Source organism: Coregonus lavaretus (assembly GCF_964263955.1).
Source record: "Coregonus lavaretus genome assembly, chromosome: 4".
Taxonomy (NCBI): domain Eukaryota; kingdom Metazoa; phylum Chordata; class Actinopteri; order Salmoniformes; family Salmonidae; genus Coregonus; species Coregonus lavaretus.
In genome coordinates this window covers 18,945,447-18,963,646 of record NC_139991.1, presented here as the reverse complement: position 1 = coordinate 18,963,646, position 18,200 = coordinate 18,945,447, and the positions used below count along the sequence as shown (strand labels likewise).

The following is an 18,200-nucleotide window of genomic DNA, read 5'->3' as shown; positions in this document are numbered from 1 at the left end:
CTTCTCTCGCACGGGACATTTCTGATCCCCAGCCCCATGGCCACCCCTACAATTAGCACATACCACTACTTTCCCCAATGCTACATTCCTTTGTTTCATGCCCTTCTGCACACTTCTCACACCTTGGAACCTCCCTCCTACATACTGCTGCCACATGCCCATAAGTTTGACACCTGTAACATCGTAATGTATTCGGCACATAAGTTCGTACAGGATAATTTATATATCCTAACTTCACTTTGTCAGGCAAAGACTCAACATCAAAACTCAAAAGAACAGACAATGACTCTTCTGTTTCCCCACTCTCGCCACCCTGTTTACATCGCACCAAACGACGAGCATCACAAACACCGGGAATCTTCCCCTTCAGTTGGTCAGCTTTCACATTTACCGCTACCCCAGTAATCACTCCTTTCAATGGCGCCCTTTTCTTGAGAGCGAAACAATTCACAATTCTTTCCCCCGTTTGTTTAACTCTGAGCGCCTTCTCCCTCTGCCCAACAGAAACACAAACAATTAGCACTAGACCACTTCTGGTTACCCTACTTCTGAGAATACAAACACTCGCATCTTTCATAGCTAGCTAGCGAGAGACGGAGAGAGAGGGGAGGGTCATAGTATAGACAGGTCTGTCACCAGGCAGACAGTCAGAACCGTGCACTAGGCCTATCTATCGGCAATCAAAAGCTGTATCTCCAAATGTCTTGGCTTACAATGTCTCGCAACTTCAGTAAAGCAGGGCCTATCATCAATGAATAAGCTAGGATATTCTACACACAACAGACCGAAGACTGAACACACACTCGCATCATTAGCGAAGAGAAAGAGCAGGGGTGTGTGTACTAATTAGTCCAAATAGTTGTAAAACTTTTTGCAACTAAAACAAGTTTCTATTGGACAAATGCAAGTAGTTCCCTCCCTGTTTCGTTCCGTTTAAGAACAGTTTTGCAACAGAATCGACGTAATGAATACACCCCAGGCGAGCCAGCGTGATGGAGAGCGAGGAGGGGGCAGGCAGAAAAAAACGTGTGCATAGACGGATTGGTTGTTTAGCAACAACACCGATGCGTGTGCAACTATGGGGCAAAACAGACTGGGTTGGCTTACATTGTTGACATGTAAACTATATTTCGTCTCCAATGTTTATTGAAAACATAAGTACATTTGCACAACGAGCACTTGTTGTCTCTCAAATACATCTTTACAGTTGTTGATTAGCTAGCTAGTGAATTTTTGCCATATTAGCATTGACATGAAATCAGTCAAAATAACTCAAAACAAGACATGGTATCAAGAACAAGATTAAACTAGCTGAAATGAGTCACTTACGATTCCCCACATGGCAGTTTCTTGTCAGTGTTGGTAGCTATCTGGCTATCCAGAATCACAACTCACGGACTTCTGACGTATGCGCATCGTTTTTGTGACATTGTCAGCTAACCCATCTATATGTCTTAGTAATCTGTCTTGCATGCCTCGCAAATTCACCAAAGTAGCCTAAAGTTCTATTTAAATTAAATTACATAATTTTTCTAGTTAGGCTATAACACGGAAAATAGTATGTTTTGTGATAACTGCACCGCTATTTTAATTTTGTGGGGGGGAAAACATCAAAACATGTTTTTTTCAGGTTGGGATTTTTCTTAATGTTAAGGATCCCGATTTCGTTTTAGCATTTTAAACGTTCACACCCCTACAAACAACCATCTATTCTAACTTTCAAACCTCCCACTGCAACTCTACACTGTTTCTTTCTTCTCTCGCTACCATCTCTTTCCCTTCTTCCCTATTCTTCTCCCTTTTTCCTCCTTGGTGGCCCCAGTAGACCCAGAGAAGCGCAAGCGGAGCCCCAGTGACGCTGCAAGCAGCCCGGGCAGCAAGGAGAGCCCGTCTGCCCGCATGGAGGGCACCAGGCCCCCGGGGCTCCTCCTGGTGCCCCGTCTCCAACTGCCGCACCCCACCTCGGGGGGCAAAGGCACCCGCCACTTTGACACCCGGAGTCTGAACGAGGAGAATTTTATTGCCTCCATTGGTGTGTACCCCACCCCATCCCCCCTTGCATGCGCTCTGAGAGCACCCCTTGCCCCCCTTGCTCACCAGTCTAAACCCTGCCCTACCCCTTGACCCACCTCTTTCCAACCAGGCAACAAGGGGAGTGCTTTCCCCTTCCTTAGAAAAAGACCCCCTTATGATATTCCATTCACTTTGACCCACACCAGTGATGCCAATGGTCAGCATTTAAAGCTGTAAAACTCTGAAATATATTTAGAAAATACATTATGTTGGTTTGCCATAATATTTGCACATCATGCAACTCCAACCAAATTTGACAAATGACCACATTTGAATTCCAGATCTGGCCTTGAGCGGTGTAGGCGTGTGTGAAATATTGCATTGAGCCCACCCCCACCAGCCTGGATGTGTTGTATCCCTCCCCACCCTTCTCTGAATGTTGAGCGCCCCTGTTTGCCACCTCTTGTGGAGTCCTCCTTTGTTTGCCTTCTAGCACCTTGACTGTGCATGTCTTCGTTTTCCGTTGTCTTCTCGAAACTCCAAATCTGCAGTATTGTGCTAAGGAGTCTGAAGACCTGTCTCTGCCTTTACTGCAGGTTTCCTTAAAGCGTGCTGTACAAGTAGCAACTCTCTCAACTCTAGCATGGAGGGTGGAGCGTCACTCCCCAGTAAACAGGCCCAAGGAAGAGACAAATTTCATGCTCACTGTTAGCAAGCCACGGTTGCCGTTTAGCTTGGGGATAGGGTTAATTAACACTGAACATTGTGGAAAAGGAGCGAAGCATTGCTTCTCCTTTCGACCACCATTCTACTATCTCAAATGTTACTTTGGGTCTGTATACAGGGGACAGATTCACCCAACTCCCTCAATCTCCCTACCTACCAACCTACCCTCACTTCACCAGCCCCTTTTCTCTCTTTGGGAAGATGCAGCTTCAATTCTACGGAATGTCTTTTTGAGACTTGCACCCCTGCTTCTGCAACAGCTCCATTCCACCTGCTGGCTAGCTGGCTGGCCACTCCACCCCCATTCCATGCCCTTCACCAAGCCCTGCTGCCTCTGTCACCCTGGTTCTGGAGAGCCACACACTGCTAGCCAATAACTTAACTTCTCGGTCACATACATTTTTAAAGGAACCCCAGTATTCCCCCTTGTGTGGTTCTCCAGGACCATGGTCCAGGAGTGTTGGGTGTGTTGTAATGTTACACCTCAGTAGCAGTAAATGGCAATGGAACTCTGCGTACAGAGAATTTATGTCATAGTGTTCCATATTGCCAAGCTGACATGTGACTACTCTCAGACGTTACAAAACATCCTCAATTGTTAAAATAACAGATTTTTTTAATGCTTAATTTTGTTTTATGTTATGGTTTATCTAATGCTCATCCTCCATACCTGCCTACTCAACCAGCTCTCTGACACTCTCTCTGTCTTTCTCTCCTTGCTTGCAATGCATCTTGGGTAGAATTGTGGAGCAGGCACCATGAAAAGGATAAGCAAAAAGCTATGGAAAAACAACAGAGTAAGATATTTCTCACACACAAAAAAAGACTGGGGTATTGCATAACTGCCAGCTCTTAACATTTCCACGCCCTTCTCTCCACCTTTCCCCAACCTACCTATGTTTATTAGTCACTAATGATTTAAAAAGTTAATATAAGTGATCATGTTGACATGGATAATTATTCTAGGACTATAGATCCATAATCTTGATTTGAGGTGTGTGCGTAACGTTCTGAGTAACTGAGTTATGCTTGCATATCTCAAATCAGGAGTCATAACATAGTGAGTTCCTCTTATTCTCCATATAGATACTCTGACATTATGTTTGCTGTCAACTTGTTCCATTCCTATTCCCTAAGTTGTGAAATAGTCATTGGAACCGTAGTCTGTCAGGCCCTTACCCAATCCCAAACGTTCCCTTTTTTCCTGGGCTCTTGAGGTTCTATCAAGGTTACAGTTGTGGCATTTCATTTAGCAAATGTGCGTTTCTGGAAAATCACTACATGGCAAGAAGGTAAATTGTACATAGTACCCAAAAAAAATAAAAAAAATAAAGATACCTGAGCCATGAATGAATACACAATAGTATGAGTACAAACATCCATTGCAGGTTTGTTGGCTGCATCACCAAATGTATCACAGAAGTCTTAGTTAAATGCAAATTTAACCATTATAATTGACTGTACTTTCTTCCGATGTAAAGGTTTGATATCCCGGACTCTTCAAAATGTACAGATTGCAGGCCAGCATTTGTTTAATTGTAGTTACACTTTCCTAGAGGTGCATTATGTGAGTCATAACAAGGTGTTTCTGCAACAACTGACTGGTATATTAACAACAGCGCTGTTGGTCAATTCTTGTCTAAAAGCAAACTTGTGCAGAAAATGGTCTCCTATTTTGACTGTCCCTCAGTTTGTCTGCATGCCTAACTGCCTGAGTCTGTGTGTCAATTTTTGTAACTTTGACCTCTTTTATATTGGTATCTGCCTTTGTCAATTACAGTTTGATCTACATCCATCAATATTCCTACTGATTTTGCACTCTCCAGTGGCCTCTAAATAGTCACATGCTTGGTCTTTTGAAAGCTGACAGCTGGGTCATGTTCATTAGGGCACAAGTAGCAATGTTTTGCAACAGAAAACAATTGAGATAGTATCTCTCTGTTTTGGGCCATTTTCTTCTGTTTTGGCCTACTGAACATGACTGATTATTATTTTTTGCTTCCTGAATATAAAAAAACAAGATCCTCCGGCTGAATGGAAGTGTCCCTGTTGTAGGGCCAGTATTTCCGGTCAATCCCAAAGTTATGGTGTTAGAGGTCAAACACACCAATAGTGTTTGCTGGCCTAGAGTACCTTGCACCTCTGAACGTAATTTGCGAACCGAGTGCGCACCAATTTTACATGGAGAATCGTGTGAAAAGTGTCGTCAGTCAGATCGGAAAAAGAATGCTAAATCCACATTCAGTGCGACGTGTGCAAGCCTTTCAAGTTAGGTCACCACCCCCCCACCCCCCCTCTCTGCCAGTTGCCAATCATGTGACACTCAGTAAGGGGGCAGTGTGGAAGTGCGCATGGCACCCGTGCTGACAACAACATGTATCCTGCAGGAGCGGAGGGGGCTAAGAAACAGCACCCTGAGCTGACTGACACGGAGGAGAAGAAGTCCCAGATCAGTGCTGACAGTGGCCTCGGCGTCAACTCCGGATCCCAGGTCTGTTCTTTTCCAAAGCCAGCTCTTGTAACTAAGCAAAGAATGCACACGTGGAATCTGACACTTGTTTCACATCGGTTATCCCCCAACTCTGGCGCTTGAGAGTCACAATGTCTGCTGGTTCTCATTCTTGCATTTTAATCTGAGTCTGATATAGACCTGGGAAACCAGGGTTGTAGACTGAGTGTTTGGATATTGATGGCATGGACTTGTGAGTTAGTATTAAGGAGATTACAAAACACTGGAGTCACTACGGCCCTTGAGAAGAAGTTCATTTCCACTGTTTCTATATGCCTCTGTCTGCTCACCTTTCTCTTTCTCAGTCTTTCTCGGTCTTGCTTTGCAGAAGAGTGACACCGAGTCCGTGACCAGCACTGAACCGCCAGTCCTTACCAGAAGCACCAGCCAGGACTCAGAGGCCAGCACAGTGGTAGGGCACGGCCAACACAGAGAAACAATCTCACCCCAATCCTAAACCCTTCTCAACCTTACCTCAGTGTGGCTCATCCCAAGGCCCGCCTACTCCCAAAGCGCAATTTTTATCCTTAGTCTAGTCTTACAAGGTTTACACTCAAGGTTCCACAGACTCACTTAAGCTCAAGCCATACATCCCCAGTAACACTTATCCCAAACCAGGTTGCTTCCCAATCTTACTATATTCCGAGCTTGATTAATTTCTAGTATTTGCTAACTAGTCCTACTCATCTCTTGTCTTGCTTTGTCTCAGCCTGGCACAATGGCTCTTGCCAAAACCGTACGTGTCATACTAATCTACCTCATCCCCAGTGTCTCTTAGCCTTAGTGTAACTCAGTGATCCTCAAAACAACCTGTAGTGTGGCAGCTCTCCAAGGGCAGGGTTGAGGATTACTGATCTAACTCGTCTCTTTTGGCCTTGGTCTAATGCATCCTGTGTGTCTTTTAGTGTGAGTTCTCTGTGTCTTAGTATGCCTGATATTCACTAGTCTCCTGACACTTTGACCCCTGACCCCTCCAGATAAGTAACAGCTCAGGGGAGACGCTGGGAGCTGACAGTGACTTGAGTAGCACCGCTGGGGAGGGCTTGGGTGGCAGGCAAGCCCCCCACCTCAACCTCTCCAGGGGAACACTGTCCGACAGCGAGATTGAGACCAACCCGGCCACCAGCTCAGTGTTTGTGAGTAGAAAATCCTGCCTGGCTGATCACACTGCTTGATTTTTTTGGGGCGTTTTCTAGATGCACAAATGCATTCCCTGCGGGACATGAAGTCTGCCCATGGATGTCAATCTTGTAAATGCAGGGACGAATCCAATTTTCGAAAATCTTTGGCAAGATGAAATTACCCCATGATTAATGTTTTGTTGTGTTTGCCCAGGGTAAGACCCAAAAGATGAAGCCTGGTGTGAAGGAGACGAAGTCTAAACTTGTGCCTGTCGTGGCTAAGGGGCCTCCCGCCCAGCCCTTGGAGGACATCAGCATGAGGATTTACCTATGTGATGGCCTGCTGGGTACGTTCCAGATGACTGATGTTTTAGAAAGGCTGTGGTTTAATATCTTCTACAGTGTCTTCTTTAGTCTCCCTCTGTTCAACTTTGTGGTAAAAAGCAACAGTAAATATCTAGCAGACTCAGCGAGATGTTGCATGCACAAAGTAAACACAATATCAGGTAAATTTCAGCAACATCTAAGAGCGTTGAAGTGCGAGGCTAAACGTCTCCGCTGTCTTGCATCGTGCTCATCTCATATCTGCGATGCTGCTCGTTGTAACGTTGTCTCGCTGAGTCTACCTTTAAAGTGAATCCTTCTTATAAGGCAAAACACAGATATACAGTACCAGTCAAAAGTTTGGACACACCTACTCATTCAAGGGCTTTTCTTTATTTTTACAATTTTCTACATTGTAGAATAATAGTGAAGACATCAAAACTATGAAATAACACATATGGAATCATGTAGTAACCAAAAAAGTGTTAAACAAATTCTTCAAAGTTGCCACCCTTTGCCTTGATGACAGCTTTGCACACTCTTGGCATTCTCTCAATCAGCTTTACCTGGAATGCTTTTCCAACAGTCTTGAAAGAGTTCCCACATATGCTGAGCACTTGTTGGCTGCTTTTCCTTCACTCTGCGGTCCAACTCATCCCAAACCATCTCAATTGGGTTGACTGTGGATACAGAACTCCATCACTCTCCTTCTTGGTCAAATAGCCCTTACACAGCCTGTAGGTGTGTTGGGTCATTGTCCTGTTGAAAAACAAATGACAGTTCCACTAAGCGCAAACCAGATGGGATGGCGTATCGCTGCAGAATGCTGTGGTAGCCATGCTGGTTAAGTGTGCCTTGAATTCTACATAAATCACAGACAGTGTCACCAGCAAAGCACCATCACACCTCCTGCTCCATGCTTCACTGTGGGAACCACACTTGTGGAGATCATCCGTTCACCTACTCTGCATCTGACAAAGACACGACGGTTGGAACCAAAAATCTCAAGTTTGGACTCATCACACCAAAGGACAGATTTCCATCGGTCTAATGTCCATTGCTCGTGTTTCTTGGCCCAAGCAAGTCTCTTCTTCTTATTGGTGTCCTTTAGTAGTGGTTTCTTTGCAGCAATTTGACCATGAAGGCCTGATTCACGCAGTCTCCTCTGAACAGTTGATGTTGAGATGTCTGTTACTTGAACTCTGTGAAGCATTTATTTGGGCTGCAATTTCTGAGGCTGGTAACTCTAATGAACTTATCCTCTGCAGGGAGGTAACTCTGGGTATTCATTTCCTGTGGCGGTCCTCATGAGAGCAAGTTTCATGTTTTGCGACTTCACTTGAAGAAACTTTCGAAGTTCTTGAAATGTTCTACATTGACTGACCTTCATGTCTTAAAGTAATGATGGACTGGCATTTATCTTTGCTTATTTGAGCTGTTCTTGCCATAATATGGACTTGATCTTCTGTATACCTGCCCTACCTTGTCACAACACAACTGATTGGCTCAAACGCATTAAGGAAGGAAATTCCACAAATTAACTTTTAAGAAGGCACACCTGTTAATTGAAATGCATTCCAGGTGACTACCTCATTAAGCTGATTGAGAGAATGCCAAGAGTGTGCAAAGCTGTCATCAAGGCAAAGGGTGGCTACTTTGAAGAATCTCAAATATAAAATATATTTAGATTTGTTTAACACTTTTTTGGTTACTACATGATTCCATATGTGTTATTTCATAGTTTTGATGTCTTCACTATTATTCTACAATGTAGAAAATAGTAAAACTAAAGAAAAACCCTGGAATTAGTAGGTGTCCAGACTTTTGACAGGTACTGTGTATATATCTATATATACACTGCTCAAAAAAATAAAGGGAACACTTAAACAACACAATGTAACTCCAAGTCAATCACACTTCTGTGAAATCAAACTGTCCACTTAAGAAGCAACACTGATTGACAATAAATTTCACATGCTGTTGTGCAAATGGAATAGACAACAGGTGGAAATTATAGGCAAGTAGCAAGACACCCCCAATAAAGAAGTGGTTCTGCAGGTGGTGACCACAGACCACTTCTCAGTTCCTATGCTTCCTGGCTGATGTTTTGGTCACTTTTGAATGCTGGCGGTGCTTTCACTCTAGTGGTAGCATGAGACGGAGTCTACAACCGACACAAGTGGCTCAGATAGTGCAGCTCATCCAGGATGGCACATCAATGCGAGCTGTTGCAAGAAGGTTTGCTGTGTCTGTCAGCGTAGTGTCCAGTGCATGGAGGCGCTACCAGGAGACAGGCCAGTACATCAGGAGACGTGGAGGAGGCCATAGGAGGGCAACAACCCAGCAGCAGGACCGCTACCTCCGCCTTTGTGCAAGGAGGAGCAGGAGGAGCACTGCCAGAGCCCTGCAAAATGACCTCCAGCAGGCCACAAATGTGCATGTGTCTGCTCAAACGGTCAGAAACAGACTCCATGAGGGTGGTATGAGGGCCCGACGTCCACAGGTGGGGGTTGTGCTTACAGCCCAACACCGTGCAGGACGTTTGGCATTTGCCAGAGAACACCAAGATTGGCAAATTCGCCACTGGCGCCCTGTGCTCTTCACAGATGAAAGCATGTTCACACTGAGCACATGTGACAGACGTGACAGAGTCTGGAGACGCCGTGGAGAACGTTCTGCTGCCTGCAACATCCTCCAGCATGACCGGTTTGGCGTGGGTCAGTCATGGTGTGGGGTGGCATTTATTTGGGGGGCCGCACAGCCCTCCATGTGCTCGCCAGAGGTAGCCTGACTGCCATTAGGTACCGAGATGAGATCCTCAGACCCCTTGTGAGACCATATGCTGGTGCGGTTGGCCCTGGGTTCCTCCTAATGCAAGACAATGCTAGACCTCATGTGGCTGGAGTGTGTCAGCAGTTCCTGCAAGAGGAAGGCATTGATGCTATGGACTGGCCCGCCTGTTCCCCAGACCTGAATCCAATTGAGCACATCTGGGACATCATGTCTCGCTCCATCCACCAACACCACGTTGCACCACAGACTGTCCAGGAGTTGGCGGATGCTTTAGTCCAGGTCTGGGAGGAGATCCCTCAGGAGACCATCCGCTACCTCATCAGGAGCATGCCCAGGCGTTGTAGGGAGGACATACAGGCACGTGCAGGCCACACACACACTACTGAGCCTCATTTTGACTTGTTTTAAGGACATTACATCAAAGTTGGATCAGCCTGTAGTGTGGTTTTCCACTTTAATTTTGAGGGTGACTCCAAATCCAGACCTCCATGGGTTGATAAATTTGATTTCCATTGATAATTTTTGTGTGATTTTGTTGTCAGCACATTCAACTATGTAAAGAAAAAAGTATTTAATAAGATTATTTCATTCATTCAGATCTAGGATGTGTTGTTTAAGTGTTCCCTTCCCAGTGTATATATCTCTCTCATTCGTCAAACTCTTTCTCTAAAACTCTTTTTCACTATTTGACTAACTAACACTGCATGAACTGTAGTATAAAGCGTGAAGGTAGGTCTGAAGTGAGTGAGGTTGGGTCGATTTTATTTGTCCTTTCACGCTTCCTGTGGTCTCTCTCTCTCTCTCTCTCTCTCTCTCTCTGCTCTTGGCTTGCCATTAACCCACTCAGCTCTGAGCTTAACCCTCTTTGCTCTGCTGCTCCTCTTCCTCCCTGCTGCGTGTCCCGGGAACGCCATGCAGGGCGCGACAAGAGCTCCATGTGGGACCAGCTGGAGGATGCTGCCATGGAAACCTTCTCTCTGAGTAGGGCTGACCTCTTTCACCTTTTGACCTTCTATGTTTGTGCTTGGATGCAATGCAGACCTGGGCTCTGTTGCTCACTTGTGTATTGTCTGGTGCTTTTGATGTGCTGCTTTGATCTTTACCGCCACTGGATTTCCCATCTCACTGAGTGGTTTGTATTGTAAACAATGTAGCAACACTCCTATCTTCAAGTTAACAAGAGAACATGTCTCTTGGTTCTTGGTTTACAAAATATGTTTCAACAATCATATGGTCAGGTGTGTGGGTGTGTTTGTGTGTGTTCGTATAGATGTGTGTTCGTTCGTTTGTGGGTGTTTGTGTGTGTGCAGTTATGTAAGGTTCTGTGGGATCATGTGTTTGTATGTTTATGCATAGTTACTGGTGAATGTGGGGTGACATGTAGTTGTCAGTGTGAAGGTGATTTTGACCTATTGAGGATTTTGAACACTAGTTTTGTGTTTTTGTGTGCCCTTGTGATTGTGGTCATGATGTGTTTGTGTAAGTGTGTGTCCTTTGGACACAGATAAGCAGTGTGTGTTGTATTTGTGTAGGTAAGGAGCGCTCTACACTGTGGGACCAGGTCCAGTTCTGGGAGGATGCTTACTTGGATGCTGTCATGTTGGAGAGGGAGGGGATGGGCATGGACCAGGGACCTCAGGAGATGATTGACAGGTACTGGTTGCCTATTAGAGTGGATCTGTATTTTGAAATGCCCATTGACAGCCATCCTTGTATAGCTGTGTTTCCTGTTTAGAGGCTGATGGTTACCACTGTTTACACAGATACCTGTCACTCGGGGACCACGACCGTAAGCGCCTGGAGGACGATGAGGACAGGCTGCTAGCTACTCTACTGCACAATATGATCGCCTACATGCTAATGGTTAAGGTGGGCCTATCACACAAGCACACACACACACGCACGTTTCACTCCGTAACCCCTGTATGTCAACTGCAGCAACTACAAATGTTCAGATAAGTAGGCATTGCATATCTTCCAATGTCTCTTGCTAAGATTGTCTGTCTGTCTCTGTCTGTCTCTGTCTGTCCAGTTGAACAAGAATGACATCAGGAAGAAGGTGAGGCGTCTGATGGGGAAGTCCCACATCGGCCTCAGCCACAGCCAGGAGATCAACGAGTGTCTGGACAAACTGGCTAATTTGGTAAGAAAGAACCAAGGATTCTCTCTCTTCAATAAAATAGGAGCCACTAAGGCGGTCAACTGTTCTACCAAGTGGCATAAAGAGGCAACGTTTTATGTGGTCCTTCGAGCCAGATCCTTTTATGCAACACATGTTTTTAGTGTGTGTGAGAATATCAGTGTTGCTGATACAGTATCTCTGTTTAACCATCTAGAGTCTAAGCCAGGGATGAAACATTTGATTTGGCATTACTGCTTTTAGCCCATAGAAAAGCACTGAATAACAGCTGGTAGAGCACGGCGCTTGTAACGCCAAGGTAGTGGGTTCGATCCCCGGGACCACCCATACACAAAAATGTATGCACGCATGACTGTAAGTCGCTTTGGATAAAAGCGTCTGCTAAATGGCATATTATTATTTTTTATTATTTACATGGAACAACAATCCCCCCCAAAAAATCAAAATGAAGTTCTGTCCTATATCTGAGAGATATAAGAAAGATCTTTTTTAAAAAGTTTTTTACATGTATTTAACCCCTTATTTTAGGCACTAAACAGTCTCCATATATACTTCCATTGATTTTTTAAACTGGTACCGGGGACCTTCAGATGAGTGTTGTGAGGCTTGTGGGCATCCTAGAGCAAAACAACCGACATGTACGTGTTCGTGAGAGATTTCCACAGAGGGGTCATATTACTGTGTAGCCAAAACTGTTCGGAGGCTACAGACAGAAGTTGGCAGAAGAGGCTGTACCAACTTCGTAGAGCAAAACGGAGAACACCATCGTGAGAGTCTTCTTTCCCCAGAGGAGTCATAATAGTTTTATAGGCCAGACCGATTTTCGAGATGTCTCATGGTCTGACAAACACCGTTCTTCTAATTCTGCCACCTTTCACCACAGATGTGGAAGAGTGATCTCGTGGATGTGGTGGATTGAGACGCAGCCCATGCAAAAAAAAACTCTAGCTTAAACAGACGCATTTTGATGGGGATGTATTTATTATGTTAATTAGATTTCCATGGGGACGCAGAAATTGTAGGAGAAGGGTTAAAGTCTTGTTCACTTAAATTTCAGAATGGCCGCGAGCTGTCCATCAGACCTAGCGGAAGCCGTCACATCAAGAAGCAGACCTTCGTGGTGCATGCTGGGACAGATACCACAGGGGACATCTTCTTCATGGAGGTATGAGAAAGACACTTTCAGCATTCACTTTCCCGGACCTTCCTTGTACATAGGCCTTGTTCATATTTGTTTTATTGTGCCCCAGAGATGTATGAAGGCCTGACAATAGTATCTGAATAGATTACATTTGCTGATCATTGTCAAGAACTGTCAAAACTCTGCAATTTGTAGTTTCAGTAGATGTGGATGTCAAGTAATTACATCTTTTGCCTCTGTCCATAAACCCCATTCAGGTGTGTGACGACTGCATAGTCCTGCGCAGCAACATCGGCACAGTGTATGAGCGCTGGTGGTACGAGAAGCTCATTAACATGACCTATTGCCCCAAGACCAAGGTGCTGTGTCTGTGGAGACGCAATGGCCAGGAGACCCAACTCAACAAGTTCTACACCAAGAAGGTGAGCCGCTATCGTCCACGCTTTGAGTACTGGAATGCGACTAGCAATTATGAACACCATGATATCCGTGTTGTGACTTTCGTGTCAGACTTTCTATAGCCACTTTTCGTATTCCATAGTCCATAATCTGAATTCAAATGTTTTGTTGTCTAGTGTCGCGAATTGTATTACTGTGTGAAGGACAGCATGGAAAGGGCTGCTGCACGACAGCAGAGCATTAAACCAGGTATGTGTGTGTGCACATTGGCTGGACTCTCTTTCTTTGAGGCAGCACCAATGTATTCTTGCCCTGCTTTTTTGAAAATGTATAGCCCTAGGGCAGTGGTATTCTGGGTCCTGACCCCTAGTGGGGGTGTGGAGGAATTGCAGGGGTGTTGGCAAAAAATAAAACAAATACAAATATAAAAAATTAAGAGTACAGATTATTGTATGGGACAATATACAAACGTTTTTGAGAAAGATAATTTGGAAAATAAATGTTATTGTGTAAATGTATTTATTGGTTTCTTTTCATTTTGATAAGATAAATGAAAATGTAATGAATTGAAGGTTATTTGTTCATGTGAAAATGGAAATGTACCGATTTTAAGGTTGCGTCGTCACATTTGGCAAAAAAAATGGGGTCCCCGATGAAGAAGTTTGAATACCACTGCCCTAGGGGCTAATAGCAGTTAGTAATAGTTCATAGTCTATGGAAAAGTATAACTTTTGGGTGTTGGAATAACTGAGTGAAGGTGAGCTCTAGACTACTGCTTTATTGTCCAATAAATTCTTTAACCATTTGAGTCAATCAGCTCAGTTGGCCAAGTAAAGACTTTTCTATCTGTCATTACTAACACTTTTCGAAAGAGATGTACAGCGGAATGGATAGGAGAGGGATCCTTTGGTTTAAGTGATCTGCCCCTCTCTCCATAGGTCCAGAGCTGGGTGGAGAGTTCCCTGTGCAGGACATGAAGACAGGCGAGGGAGGACTGCTGCAAGTTACCCTGGAAGGCATCAACCTCAAATTCATGCACAGCCAGGTAGGAGGCCTGTATTACCATATACACACATATACATATACATATACATATATATATACAGTGAGGGAAAAAAGTATTTGATCCCCTGCTGATTTTGTATGTTTGCCCACTGACAAAGAAATGATCGGTCTATAATTTTAATGGTAGGTTTATTTGAACAATGAGAGACAGAATAACAACAACAAAATCCAGAAAAACGCATGTCAAAAATGTTATAAATTGATTTGCATTTTAATGAGGGAAATAAGTATTTGACCCCCTCTCAATCAGAAAGATTTCTGGCTCCCAGGTGTCTTTTATACAGGTAATGAGCTGAGATTAGGAGCACACTCTTAAAGGGAGTGCTCCTAATCTCAGTTTGTTACCTGTATAAAAGACACCTGTCCACAGAAGCAACCAATCAATCAGATTCCAAACTCTTCACCATGGCCAAGACCAAAGAGCTCTCCAAGGATGTCAGGGACAAGATTGTAGACCTACACAAGGCTGGAATGGGCTACAAGACCATCGCCAAGCAGCTTGGTGAGAAGGTGAAAACAGTTGGTGCGATTATTCGCAAATGGAAGAAACACAAAAACACTGTCAATCTCCCTCGGCCTGGGGCTCCATGCAAGATCTCACCTTGTGGAGTTGCAATGATCATGAGAACGGTGAGGAATCAGCCCAGAACTACACAGGAGGATCTTGTCAATTATCTCAAGGCAGCTGGGACCTTAGTCACCAAGAAAACAATTGGTAACCCACTACGTTGTGAAGGACTGAAATCCTGCAGCGCCCGCAAGGTCCCCCTGCTCAAGAAAGCACATATACAGGCCCGTCTGAAGTTTGCCAATGAACATCTGAATGATTCAGAGGATAACTGGGTGAAAGTGTTGTGGTCAGATGAGACCAAAATGGAGCTTTTTGCCATCAACTCAACTTGCTGTGTTTGGAGGAGGAGGAATGCTGCCTATGACCCCAAGAACACCATCCCCACCGTCAAACATGGAGTTGGAAACATTATGCTTTGGGGGTGTTTTTCTGCTAAGGGGACAGGACAACTTCACCGCTCCAAAGGGACGATGGACGGGGCCATGTACTGTCAAATCTTGGGTGAGAACCTCCTTCCCTCAGCCAGGGCATTGAAAATGGGTCATGGATGGGTATTCCAGCATGACAATGACCCAAAACACACGGCCAAGGCAACAAAGGAGTGGCTCAAGAAGAAGCACATTAAGGTCCTGGAGTGGCCTAGCCAGTCTCCAGACCTTAATCCCATAGAAAATCTGTGGAGGGAGCTGAAGGTTCGAGTTGCCAAACGTCAGCCTCGAAACCTTAATGACTTGGAGAAGATCTGCATAGAGGAGTGGAACAAAATCCCTCCTGAGATGTGTGTAAACCTGGTGGCCAACTACAAGAAACGTCTGACCTCTGTGATTGCCAGCAAGGGTTTTGCCACCAAGTACTAAGTCATGTTTTGCAGAGGGGTCAAATACTTATTTTCCTCATTAAAATGCAAATCAATTTATAACATTTTTGACATGTGTTTTTATGGATTTTTTTGTTGTTATTCTGTCTCTCACTGTTCAAATAAACCTACCATTAAAATTATAGACTGATCATGTCTTTGTCAGTGGGCAAACGTACAAAATCAGCAGGGGATCAAATACTTTTTTCCCTCACTGTATATACACACACACACACGCAAAACCTCTTAACCTCGTTCCACCCACCTCAATTCTTCTTCTGTTTTCTTTCTCTCTCACACAACTGTGGCTGACTTCCTCTAAGGTCCCTTTAAAAAAAAGAGAATCGAAGGCATTTAGGGTTGTTTATCTTTGACATTGATAAATATTTTATAGCCTACTGAATTGAGTGCAAAAGCAGAGTACATTTTGAAGTTACTTCAGTCACTGTTTTGATCAGGACCCTAGAGGAAGAACACATTTTTGTGCTTTGTCTTTCTATGATTTAGAAGATGTTATGTTTTATTTGTGCAGTCACTAAGATGTGTGTTTCAAGATGAAAACACATATCCACTTAAATATTTCTGTTAATACTTAGCATTCTTAATTGTGTTGCCCAAACCTTGTCGTCTGTTTGTGTGTGTGTGGGGGAAGGTGAATGTTCTGTTTGTGTAAGAGAGATTTGTGCATCTGAGGTAAGACAGATTACCTTTTGCAAAGACTTTTCATTAATAATTGTCATTTTATTTTACAGTTCTTTAAATTTTTGTCCCCTTAAAATCCCTTTTTCCTGCATATTAAAGTTAGATGAAAAATACCTCTTCAAGTATTCACAACTTTTGGGGTTGGGGCAATTCCATTTCCTGAATCAACTTGAGTAAGAATATAATTGACCTCAGTCCTTACCACTGTCACAAGTAGATATTTTTGGACCCAAAGGAAATGCTTGGATCTGAAATAAATAGTATACAATTGCTCCGCCAATGATTGAGGGTCATAGGAGTGGCACTCATTTAATATAAGCAAAGTGAAGAAACACACTGGACATATCACACTGTAGGATTGGGGCAAAAACGCATTGAATCAACACAGCGGAATGCCTACTCATAAGGTAATACTAAATTGTAGTAGAATTGAAAACAATGTTTTTGACCACTACATTCTTTATGAAAGGTCCTAGCTCTTTGAACTGCTTTCTTGATTTCTATAGATCACACAGCGCACCTAGTTGAAAGGAATTAAGGCTAGACGTTGCAGTGGCCAATCGAGAGTGTATTTGATTGTGCCTTCTTTTTGATGCAATACCTCAACACATTGGTCTAATTTGAGCCACCTAACAGGTTAGAACACATTGCTATGGTTGAAGAACAGTTACATCATCATCATCATCATCATATAGAATTGAACAAGGGTACAAGAGTCATAAGGTTGTAAAACCCTTTCCCTACTACAGACACTTAGCCTAACTTACCTTTTAGGAACAACACATACGTTTGTACGATAATGGTCATAGCTCTCATTGAGATGCTGCTTGGCAAATTCAAACCACCTAGTTTTCCACCGTCAGCTCTACAGGAGCGTATGCACCAGTAGTAGATGTCATATTCATAGACTTCATTCATGCAATAAAAATAAAAAACACTTAACTGTCTTGTTGTAAATAACTTTTTCATATAATAGTTAATGCCAACCCATTACATTTTGCCAGTGCAGGCCCACCCATGCTTCCAGTGTCAGACATGGGTCACCGTAGGGTTAAATACGTGGGCATGTTAGATGTTAGAGTGGTGAGGTTGTTATAGGTGGCAGCCTGTTTTGTTGGGGAGGCGATGTGGCGGACTGCCCTCTTGTACCTGTACTACTGAGCTGTTGGTGCCAGCCCTCGTTGCAGGAGGAAGGGGCATGGAGGGCATTGGGGGCGGGAGTGGGTTCCCAGCGGTCAAAACTGGTTGACATTATGTAATTACAACCATACTCTTGGTAAACTGGTAGTAATTATGTCATTTTCTGGGTTAGGCCCAGGATCAAACCAAAACAAGTCCAGCTGTTAAAAGTATAGACTAGACCAACTTTCAGTAGTTATCTTTCCACCTTTCGTAGTTTAGTTTAGCACTTCCAGTAGAATTTTCTGTGATGGGGATATTGTATTGGCATTGATAGCTGTTAATACGTCAAGTCCGGTCCATTAGGTTGATCGTTTTAGGGGGATAGTGCAGCGCCCTCTTTGAGCGCCGTCCAGTGTTTGTGCTGTTCTGTCCGATAATAATCCAAACCGTTTCTCTTCCATGCTCTCTCCACCTGCAAGGAGCGGAAGGTATACAACCTCTGCTGTGTTTGCTTGTTAGCGATTATGACATTTTTTGGTTGGGTTCTTTTTCCTCAATTCTATTAGCTGTGTGTGGCAAACTTTATTTTATGTGTCCTCATCTCTGTTTTCATATGGAATTTCCATGTATGCTAAGCATTACATGGGCCACAGTGCATTTGCATTAGTAGGGAAAACAGAAATTAATTAGCAGTCACCATTGCTTCACTGTTGACAAC

The 18,200-nt window shown here is 43.9% G+C and overlaps 1 protein-coding gene across 1 annotated transcript in view; it reads left to right on the top strand.

The window, feature by feature from the left end:
• Nucleotides 1-18,200, top strand: part of LOC311128062 (MAP kinase-activating death domain protein-like) — an 88,460-nt gene that overhangs the window by 59,439 nt on the left and 10,821 nt on the right. Inside the window, exons 19-30 of the mRNA XM_084160017.1 lie at nt 1,823-2,032; nt 5,127-5,230; nt 5,577-5,660; nt 6,226-6,384; nt 6,584-6,716; nt 11,019-11,139; nt 11,250-11,355; nt 11,519-11,629; nt 12,684-12,791; nt 13,025-13,189; nt 13,343-13,415; nt 14,105-14,211. Coding sequence (XP_084016143.1) covers nt 1,823-2,032; nt 5,127-5,230; nt 5,577-5,660; nt 6,226-6,384; nt 6,584-6,716; nt 11,019-11,139; nt 11,250-11,355; nt 11,519-11,629; nt 12,684-12,791; nt 13,025-13,189; nt 13,343-13,415; nt 14,105-14,211 — 1,481 coding nt within the window. The remainder of the gene's footprint in view (nt 1-1,822; nt 2,033-5,126; nt 5,231-5,576; nt 5,661-6,225; nt 6,385-6,583; nt 6,717-11,018; nt 11,140-11,249; nt 11,356-11,518; nt 11,630-12,683; nt 12,792-13,024; nt 13,190-13,342; nt 13,416-14,104; nt 14,212-18,200) is intronic.